The following is an 11233-nucleotide window of genomic DNA, read 5'->3' as shown; positions in this document are numbered from 1 at the left end:
CTCTTTCCTGCTGCATCCCAGCATCTCCTGCTCTTTCCTGCTAGGGACTGCTTTCCATTCCATACTGCTCCTTAACCACTTTCTATCTTGATCCATCTGTCATCATTGCCAACAGCTGTTTTCTTTCACCTTGACATGGAACCTTTCATATGCTTGAAAACCAGTGTATTTCTGCCTCAGCCTTTCCCCTGTGGACCTCTTTGTCTCTTTATCTGTAAAATGAGAGGATAATAACCCTTACCTCATGGGGTTGTTGTAAGGATTCAACAAGAGAATACACATATAAATCATTTGGAACAGTGCCTGGCATGTTGCAGATACCATGTTTGCTATTATTAGTGTAACTAGAAGAGTCATCTTCACTTAATTTTTTAAATGGAATTCCCATCTGCTTCTCCCATTTATGAAACCAGAGACATTACAGACCTACATGTATTCTCTTTACTTGGAAAGAAATCTGTTCTCTTGCTCTTCCTCTAGATTACCTTTGTCCCTCTACTTCCTGATATGGAAACTCCAATGAGACACTGCAATAGGACTCTGGGCAAATCTGTGTGTGGCCCAGCACAAGAGCAGTAGATGGCCTCTCAAGCACAGTGAGCAGCTCCAAAACAGCACCAGACTAACCCTGGAGCTTCTGAAGAGACGAAGCCCCAAATCTTTGTCTTTTCTTTATTAATAACCAAATTCCCCTTCACTGCCGCAGGTAGTCATGTTCAAACAACACTCCGCCTACCTTGATGTCAGTGCTGAAGTTGCCAATTTTGTTGCAGCCTGCATTTTCCAGGTGGTAATTAGCCCACCTCAGCAAGAGCTCTTCAGGGGAGAGTTTCATCAAATCCTCCAGGCTCTCCCCTTCTCTCAAAAGAGCAATCAGAGCTGAAGAAGCACAAAAACCCAAGAAAATTAAATGCAGCAATGTTGAAGGCGTGGGGTTGGGTTATAACTTGTATTGAGCTCTGCTGGAAAGCTAAAGATAGCAAAGTTACCTCTTTGGGGTAAAGGTTCTTGTAGCCTTTCCCATGGACTAAATATTTTATTATTAATCCCTTAAAAGAGGCGTAAACTATTGTGAGTGTATTTATTATTCCCATTTTTCAGATAGAGAAAACAAGGCACAGTGAATTTCAATGCTATTTTTAAGAACATTTGGGCAAAGCCACAAAAATAACCAAGGCTACTAGCTTGGATGCTTTGCTGGATCTGTCAAACCACATTTCACAATAGGACAACACTTTTGTTTTTAAGAGCTCAATTTTGTGATAATAACAATGTTCTGTCTATTCCCATAGGTGTTTTGTATTTCAAGTGCTTACCTGCCTAATTATAGCAACTCAACAATATAATCAACTCTCCTCTATGTGTTCCCAGATGAATAAATATTTTTTGCTCAGCAAGAAGGTTTAAATTTAGCTGAGGTCATTATTGGAAGATCAATATTCTTTCTCACAGGTTCTAAGTTCCCTATTTCTTCTCCTCCACTTCTTTATATTATGTTTAATACATTGGTTTTTAAATAATATTTCAGGATTCTTCATTAGTTATCATGACTTAGACATATAAATTTTAAAAAGTACATATAACTAGAGATTAGAACTTGGCTACAGATTTCATATTGGTAGGATTTGTACCTGAAAACTAAAAGATAACGTTGTGTTTTGTATGATACTTACCAAGGTTGGCTATCTCTGTCTAAGCCATGGTGCTGTCACTGTTTAATACAGATAAGATGGCAAGGGAAGATGCAATAAGATTGACAGCTACATATTTAGTTGAGAACTCTGAAACCCTAAATGTAATTTTCTACGGTCTTTAAACAGTTTTATTCTATCCTGTATAGATTTAAGGCGTATAATGTGATGTTTTAGTTACTTATCTTGGTAGACACATACATAGTAAGGTGGTTATGGGTGGTCAAGCAAACTAACATACCCACGTCTCATATCATTACCTTTCTTTTATTTCTTTCTTTTTTTTTTTTTTTTTGTATTTGTAGTAAGAGTACCTGAAATCTACTTTCTTGGCAAATGACCAGTATATACCACAATATTATTAACTATCACCTTCATGTTGTTCAGATCTCCACTTCTTATTCATCCTATATAATTGCAACCTGAACCTTTTGACCTATACCTTCCTCTATAGTTTTTATAAGAAATAGACCAAGTTCCTCCTAATTTGGTACCATCAAAGTATACGAGTTGCTTCCTTCACAAAATGCAAGTTAAAAGTCATCTTATTTGTTACAAAGCATCTGAAGGCAAAGTGAGCTCTGAAAAAAGCTCTTGAGGTTAGAGTGTCAAACAGTCAAGACCGAGTCCTTTGCTCCAAACAAGCATTATTGTTAGTCTGTGGTCTTAAAAAGCTTTTGCTCTGTCACTTAAAAACGTCTGCTTCTTGTGTATAGAATCTGTTACACGAATGTTATGGATTCAATATAACTGTGTGGTTTTCAAAAGTGGAGAATTTCTGACATCCTCCTACAGTCCCCAACATGTAAGTTATTAGAAAGCTGTGTCATGAATGACATTTGGGACTTGCTTTTACCTTCATTTCTGCTGAGTTCGATGTCAGCAAACAACCCAATTTTGATGACTTGCCACAGAAGTCCCAGGACCAGATAAGGCTTCCCCTCCTTTAGGTCCTCAGCCCCTATGTTGACCACATGGCACCCGATGGCTGAGGCAGAGTTCAGGGCCAAGTTCAGATTTTCCTGAGGTAGAAAAAATATGCAAGCTTTTGTTCTTTGGGTTTGTAGATGCCAAATAATACTGATGGCAAGAGCAACAATGTTTTCCTTCTGCAAAGGTCACAGGTTTAGAGTCATGGTTTCACTCATTTTAACATTGAGAAAAAACAGTGACTCAAACCAGAAGAGAAAACCCAGGAACCCAGACACTGAGCTCATGCGGTGGTCCATTCAATGAAACCAGTTCCATAAGTTGAAGGCTCATTCTAGTTGGCAGGAGACTAATGAGTCCTATATTTTTCCATCTTGCTCTGTGATGAAGCTGACACACAACATCTCTACTGGCCAAAAATAAAGGGGCACCTTTGAGGAAGCCATTGTCCTGTCACTGGCCATCATTGACAAGACAACTGTTGATGTAAATCAAGATCATAAAAGAGAGTGGCAGAAGAGCTTTTTGACTTGTAGACTGGGTGTTAAGAAAATGAAAAAGGCCTGGCGTGGTGGCGCTTGCTTGTAATCCCAGCATTTGGGAGGCCAAGGTGGGTGGATCACCTGAGGTCAGGAGTTTGAGACCAGCCTCACCAACATGGTAAAACCCCATCTCTATTAAAAATACGAAAATTAGCTGGGCCTAGTGGCAGGCGCCTGTAATCCCAGCTGCTAGGGAGGCTGAGGCAGGAGAATCACTTATACCCAGGAGGCAGAGGTTGCAGTGAGCCAAGATGGCGCCATTGCACTCCAGCCCGGGCTACAGTGTGAGACTCCTGGGCAACAAGCATAAAACTCCATTTTGAAAACAACAACGACAACAAAAAAAAAACAAAAGAAAGAAAGAAAAAGAAAAATATACAATTAAAATTTCTGGAAAAGATGGTATGATTTTTACTAGGTCCATTTGTTGAGTATCTGTAATAACTAAGGAAACTGAGTATACACACACACTCACAGATTCTATGTTCTCATGACTAACAACAATGCAGGTAACATAATTCACATATAGTCGGGATAGAGTCAAGGAAGTTTTCAGTCCCGACAATCTATGTATGTACTATTCTTGGGTTTCAAAAGGAAGAGATATCGGTGTCAGAGATGTATAGAAATTGTTTTAATGGACAAATTAAAAGCAAAGCAAAGGCCACCAGTGAATTAGGAAAAGAACTATCAGAAGAAAAGTGGGTTCTTGTTCTAGTGCTCAAATGATAAGTGAAAAATACTGTTTCTATAGATGGTCAAGATTATGAGTAAATTTAACATTAAGTGCTTTCATATGTGTTTAATCATTGTTCTCAATTTCGTTACCATTTCCATTTTTAAAGTACATAAGGTTGCTTAAATCCAGACAGGAGATAATATATTGTTCATGATTTAAGAAGTTAGATATGGTTTTTTAGCAAGAGAATTACAATAATGTTAAAATATTGGAACATAACACTGAAATACACTTACTGCTGGTTACCATTCCAGTTAATCAACAAATCGATGGAATAAAAGCAAGTTATATTTATTACACTTGTGGTTGCGGCCAATATTACTATGAAGGCTGCAAGAGTACTTCCCGTTTTCTACCCCCTCACTTCTTAGAAAGGCTTATGATAATTTTAGCTAAAATGTTAAGCATTTGGCATCAAATCAAAGATAAATTGCTAAGGAAAGCTTGAGTTAAAACTTTAGCCAAAGTGAATTTTATTCCTAAGTGGCCAAAGCAAACACATAAACCCCCAGCTGCTACCACTCCACCCGTCTCTCTTCCTTGCTGCTCAGAAACGCATCCCTTTATCCCTGAAGTATAACAAGTCACCAGCCCAAAGCCTGGGTTTGGGGAATGAGGGCCCAGCCGCACCGTAACTGCTGAGTCAGCCTTTTTCAGCGGCTGGGCCCTCATTCATCATTTGATGCCAAACAAATCCTGTATTATGGTAATGGTGGAAGACATACCTGAATGGTGAAAGGGGTGAGCTTCTTTTTGTTGATTGTTCTTTCATCAATTGTGTCTGGCACTGATAGGTTGATCATTTTACTGAAAGGTAAACAATTACATTAAAGAAAGCAGTCTTCTGAATAACAGAGCCCAGTAAAACTGAATTTAAATTCTAGCAGTACCATAATCAAAGAAGATAGCAACAGAATGTGCTGATTAGATATAAAATTGGTTATGCTATTCACTTTGCTATTTGACTAGACTCAATCTATCTGCGGGAAGGGTTAATATTCTTGAAGTTATATTAGTATGTTGAGTTTGGAAATGAGGACCCCACTTCATTCTCTCACCTAAACAGCTGCAAAATTATCCTGATTTTCTTAGCACATTAGGAAATTCTGGGTGGATAACTAAAGCAATTCTTCCATAAGTACTTAATTTTCTTAGCCATGAAAATTGTCCCCATTATATAAAAGACTGTCTACAATTCTGAGCTGGTATAATGTCTACATTTCTATTTCACACCGGATCAAACTTTATATCTTCAGCTAATCATAGACAACATTTTTATATACTTCTCAGTGCCCTAGGCTGGTGCCAATGAGTCACAGAGGTCTTAGAAGGTAAAACTAGGAGACTGAGGAAAGACTTAGTGACAACCTAAAAGCTAGAATTTTGATCTTTTTATAGCAGTTAGACCTTTTAAAAATGAATTCTCAGGACAAACTCTCATAAATAAAATATCAAAAGTAGAATTGCTCTGATCAGAGCAGAGGAAAAGGCTCAATGTCTTGCCCACCCATTGTTTCCTTTAACTCCTGAGGCCCCCACATATTGAGCACCTCAGGTCACCTCATTTCCAGCATGGCCTGCGATGACAGACAACCTGCTGAAGCAAGAGCTACAGAGGCATTTTCAAAGCTATCACGCAGCACTGACCAGCACCGTATTTAGAGGCCTCCTGTGGATAGAAGGCATTCCCCCTTTTCCATGTGTCCTCAGTGCTTGAGTTGTAGATTTCTGTGTACCACTCAAAGGTTTCTTTGCTTAAGGACTATAGTTTGCATTAGACTGCTTCAATCACGCTGCTGCTATGATCAGTTCTGTCTGCTTTCACGGTGAGCCATGCTCAGATGAAGCCACGCAGCGTATATTCCAAATATATATTTAGCCAGGAAAATTGTTCCCATTATATAAAAGACTATCTATGTACTTCTGAGCTTATATAATGTCTACATTTCTATTTGATACCTGATCAAACTTTATACTTTTAACTTGTCATCAAACTTTTTCATGTCCTTCTAGAGTCATTATTTAATCAGCACTTTATAAATTTCGCCCACTTAATTATCTAATACATTGATCAGATATCGAATGCTTTTGACTTGGTATTACTATACCTTCCCTGTTTAGCTCTCTAATGTGTATCCCTCCTCTCCACTCAAGCAATAGCAACTTTGCATGTCTTATATAAACTGTTTTTAAAATTAGTCTGCCGTCCTGGACCTGGACCAGTGAAAGTCCAGAGAAGACTTCTAGGCACAGCTGAGCCCCAAACGAAGTTGGCCTAGGATAAATACAATGAATTGTGGATGGTCTAGAAAATGGGCAATTCTTTGGAAACCAAGAAAGAAGTATTATTTACCAAAGGACAATGCCATCTCCAACAGCATTAAAGAGATCATTCGTGTTTGGATTCATTGGGATGACATGCCGACAATCAGGGTCATTTTCCAGGGCTTTGTTTATCCAGTTGACAAAGGCATACTTTTCTTCCTCTGCAAGTAAATGATTAAAGTGACTCATGTGCAAAGTGAAACTCTATTATAAACAAAATGATGCATGTGGATCTTAAATTCTCATCCCCAGCAGAGAGGCAATGTGAGGTTATTCAGTCCATCATCTTATCATCTCATATTTATTAACATTTTAAAATCTCAGATCACTTGGGAAATAGGCATTGAGTCTATGTTCACTCCAAGTCATAAAACATACAGCAAACAGATTTAAAAGCTATCTCTCTCTCTATTTCTACATATACATATAATGCAGATATACATTTACATTTAGAAGTAAATATATACATATATTTATTTTCTATATATAATTACATAAATAATAAAAATATTTATACGTGCATCTATACATATATATACACATATAAATATAAATATGGCATAATGCTTACAGGACAAAACTGAGGATTCTGCTTTTAGCTCTGCTGGTTTAAATGTTGGATCACTGTGGACAATCCTTATAATATCTCTGAGTTCTTTGATAAAATTATAATTAAAATGCTATTAAATAAAATCATTTGGATATAATCTTTTTTCGTATCAGTAAAACTGCCAGAAGGTGATTTTTAGATTTCTGAATAAAACCTCAAGTTATGTCTTTAGAGCCTACCACTGTGTTTCCCAAAGTGTCTGTCTTGGAAAACAATAGTGTCCCTCAGAGAAATCCTGAGTCATAAAAGTTTGGGAAACACTGTGTAATATATCTCTGTCTTGAAGATTCATAATGCACATTTGACCTAGCAAACGTTCTCAAAATTCCTGTATTTAAAAACGAAAAACCAAACGTTGTCTTAGCAGCTATAGATGGTATTTAATCATGAACTTATCTTTAAGATCAACTAATGTTTTGAGGAACTCAGTTCTGGAAATGTTGCAATGCTATATACTGTTTGGCCTGTTGGAAGCTTCCATTATGGCTGTTGGATAGCAGCCTTCAGAATAAATATACAAATTTCTTCCAAATCAATGTAAACATAATTCTTTGATCACTGAGCAGGTGTTAAAAATTATCATGAAGTTTAAAGAAAGAAGCTTGAGTAACTAATTTTGTCCATAAGATTTAGAAAGGAATTTGGGCAGCCTTTAACGATTGTTTACATGCTGATAAAACCATTTGGTATTGGACCCTACCCAGAGCTAGCACTGCTCCCATAATATGCACCTGGAACTGACCCATTTAGTAACAGGAAAATAGGGAGTTATCCATAAAGTTGTGTTTGCTTCTTTGTTTACATCCCTTAGGTTTGAATACCAAGTTTAGAATCTGTGATCCTGAAAATTACAGTCCTTTCTCCACGCTGCCCTCTAGCTCTGTTTATCATCTGAACACCCTCTCCACCTCTGCTCCCACCCATGAGTTGAGCCTACCTGAATAGGAGTGTTGGGTGCCAACACTAGACTGCTCTGAGGTACCACCGATCGCACAAATCCCTTCCTTCTTATTGATTGCTTTTCTAAAGGTCTTGGCAACATCTGTGCTTTTTAGGCCATGGAAAACCTGTTAAAATATAATGTATCTTTAGAAACCCAAGCAGTGATCAAGAAAATCACAAAGGAAAGAATATGTAATGTTGAAGCAAGGAGGGAAGAAATGTCTTTCCAGATATTTTTAAAAACGGAATTCAAGTTCTAAGTTTCAAATGTGTTGCCTTGTATTCTGCATGGTACTCACCTTGATAAACTCATCAAAGCTGATCCTTCCATCTTGGTCCAGATCACCTGCAGCCATCAGGTTTTCTGTAATTTCTCTTACTCTGTACCCCGGCAGAGGCAAGCAAGCAGCTTTGAACAAGTCATTCAACTCATTGAAGCTGATGTATCCATTGCCATCAGTATCTGTAATGCACACAATATACTGAAGCTTCAGGACAACTCAGGCAACAACTTTTAGAGAGGTGGGGGAAGACTAGATGGAAGGTGAAGGGATGAGAGGCTATCATTCAGGCATCAAGATGTGAGCCCACAGAAGAGTCAGCATCTCACAAGATGCCTGTTGCTATTGAATAGGGCACTAGCATTACTTTCAACATCCACAGTAAAACAGTCAAAATTTCTATAAGGTACCTCTGTTTCCACAAAGAACTCTTATAGAAACTCTTAAGGAAACCACAGGTTTAGTGATAAAGAATAAGAGAAAGTATGCAATGGTATTTAAATCAAGGAAACAGCAAAAAAGAAAACAAGATATAAAAGATGAGACTTATGAACCATTTCCAGGAAAAAACTACCGGAAGAGTAGGGTCCATATTCCATGTTTTGATAAGAAAGTAATTTTCTTGAAGCATATCTTTCAAACATAAGTTCTCCCAGCTCTTCTAAACCAACACTACTGGTTTCTTGTCCCCTCTGCAATTTTGCTCATGTTCCCATTTCATTGAGTCTACCCTGAGGCTACTCAGTGAAGAAGAGAATGATGTAATTTGGGGTACAGGTCTGCTCACCAACTTTGGCAAAAGCTTCTCTGAGCTCCATCATTTCCTCATCGGACACCGATCCTCTGGCCATTTTTTTATTGCTTTAGATAACAGATCTGGAGAGAAGAAGAACATAAAAGATAACTTTTGTGTATCTCAATTCTTAAAATACCACATTAAGAAGCAATTCCCATTTATTACATGAAGAAATACTCTCCTGCATCCTTCATGATTTAGAACTATCTTCTCAAAATGTAAGTCAGAAATATGCTTTTTCTCAACTCTCTGTGTGGTGGTCTTCAAGGATGGCTCTTAACAATTTCTTCCCTCCTGAGCAATAGAGAATGCTCCTCACATCAAGAAGTAGAGCTTATTTCCCTCCCCTAGAATCTGGGCTCATTTTGTTACTGCTTTGACCATTAGAGGGTGGTAGAAATCAAGTCTGGCGCTGGAAACTTCTGCTTCCTTCCTTTTGGAATGCTCATTCTTAAGATGTTCCCTCTTGGTACTCCAATTGCCATGCCATGAGACATTCAAGCCACATAAAGAAGTCAGTGAAGGAGAACTGGGTGCTTTGGTTAACATCCCAGCTGAGATCCCATCTGACAGCCAGCATCCACGCCAGCCACCTGGGAGGGCCGTTTTGGGCCTTCTTAGCCCATTGGAACTTTTAGATGACCACATTCCCAGCCAACATCACATTAAGCAGAAGAATCGCCCAGCTGCGCTCGGTCAGCCAAAAGAACAGAGATGATGAAACGAGTGATGTCTTAAATCACTATGTTTTAGACTAGCTACACAGCAACAGGTAATGAAAACTTAACTTTTACATAAATGTCTTTTTTAAAGCAGTATCTTCATGTTCCTATTTAACATTAATGTTTGACTGTAAGTGAAGAGATACATTTTATAACTTCAAAGGAAGTTAATCAAAATTCTCAATATTATTTAGGGATGGACAAAGGGAAGCTGATCCTCATAATTCAGCTACGGGAATTTGAGGCGCTTTGTAGGTGTTTTCTTCTCAGAAAGCCTAGTCTTTATTTATTTTATTTATTTATTTATTTTTTAATTTTTTTTCCCCATTTATTTACTTTATTGCATTTTAGGTTTTGGGGTACATGTGAAGAACATGCAAGATTGTTGCATAGGTACACACTTGGCAGTGTGATTTGCTGCCTTCCTCCCCATCACCTACATCTGGCATTTCTCCCCTTGCTATCTCTCCCCAGCTCCCCACCCCCCACCGTCCCTCCCCTATTTCCCCCCAACTGACCCCAGTGTGTAGTGCTCCCCTCCCTGTGTCCATGGGTTCTCATTGTTCAACACCCACCTATGAGTGAGAAAGCCTAGTCTTGCTGAGAAAGTGCTCGAGTATTTTCCCTTTTCCTGTGCATTACTGCTGCCCTCTAGTGGGTAAGAAGAAAATAAAACAGAAAATGGATGATAATCTCCATGCCCCTAGCTAATCCACACCAGCATGTTTCAAATCGGAGATCCACTGAAGCTTGCTGAATTTACTGGCGCAGAGGGGATAAGTGGGGTGGGGGTGTGGGGATGGGGTGTTTCTAAGCATATTTATATTTTGGATAGTTCAGGGAAGTTATCAATTTTTGAAAATACATTTGTGACGGGATGTTGTTTTAAGTAGATCCTTTTTTATATTTTCATATTATTCTACAGTGCTGTATTTGTTCTGGATGGTAACCAACATCCACACCAAATAGAAAACAGTCTTAACATTGAAACCTGTAGGCCAAAAATGCATTACACTCAATTTTGCAAATCCATATCCATATCCACCAAATTATTATCCTGCCACATACATGTATCAGTGGTTTCAAACTTTCATTTCACCAAGCAACCCTCTGTTGACAGAAACCTTATGTGTAAATGAAATCAAACAAACAAAAATAACAACTCTGAGAGTCTTTGGTTGAAAAAACCCAAATGTCCCCCTACCCCTGCTATCTTATCTCCTTGTCTCCTTCACCTGTGGGAACTCCAGGGAGCATAATTTGAAAATCATAGAATTATATAAGTATTCATTTAAATTTAAATGTATTCATCAAAAAATGTATTTTTGCAATCAATAAAAATTTTAGTTTATTATTATTTGGCTTACATATCTAAGAAGGTATTGGTCCACTGGATGTTTTCAAGAACAACAGAAACTGTTGAGGGCTTAATTGTATTAAAAACACAATCTCCTGCTGGGCGCGATGGCTCAAGCCTGTAATCCCAGCACTTTGGGAGGCCGAGGCGGGTGGATCACGAGGTCAAGAGATCGAGACCATCCTGGTCAACATGGTGAAAACCCGTCTCTACTAAAAATACAAAACATTAGCTGGGCATGGTGGCGTGTGCCTGTAATCCCAGCTACTCAGGAGGTTGAGGCAGGAGAATTGCCTGA

General features: G+C 38.4%; 1 protein-coding gene across 4 annotated transcripts in view; it reads right to left on the bottom strand.

Annotated features, from left to right (window-relative positions):
• The window catches only part of LCP1 (lymphocyte cytosolic protein 1), a 79413-nt gene that overhangs the window by 22154 nt on the left and 46026 nt on the right, over positions 1-11233 (bottom strand). For all 4 annotated transcript variants that reach the window (XM_037741122.1, XM_017535987.2, XM_017535989.2 and 1 more), the window contains 7 exons: positions 8848-8936; positions 8079-8242; positions 7775-7904; positions 6256-6388; positions 4628-4709; positions 2548-2713; positions 737-879 (listed from right to left, as the gene is read on the bottom strand). In XM_037741122.1, the coding sequence (XP_037597050.1) occupies positions 737-879; positions 2548-2713; positions 4628-4709; positions 6256-6388; positions 7775-7904; positions 8079-8242; positions 8848-8911 (882 nt within the window). In that variant the 5' untranslated portion in view covers positions 8912-8936. The remainder of the gene's footprint in view (positions 1-736; positions 880-2547; positions 2714-4627; positions 4710-6255; positions 6389-7774; positions 7905-8078; positions 8243-8847; positions 8937-11233) is intronic.

The sequence above is a fragment of the Cebus imitator genome, unplaced genomic scaffold, assembly GCF_001604975.1.
Source record: "Cebus imitator isolate Cc_AM_T3 unplaced genomic scaffold, Cebus_imitator-1.0 Scaffold94, whole genome shotgun sequence".
NCBI classification, from domain to species: domain Eukaryota; kingdom Metazoa; phylum Chordata; class Mammalia; order Primates; family Cebidae; genus Cebus; species Cebus imitator.
The sequence above is the reverse complement of the archived record's forward strand: the minus strand, read 5'-3'. Positions and strand labels throughout refer to the sequence as shown.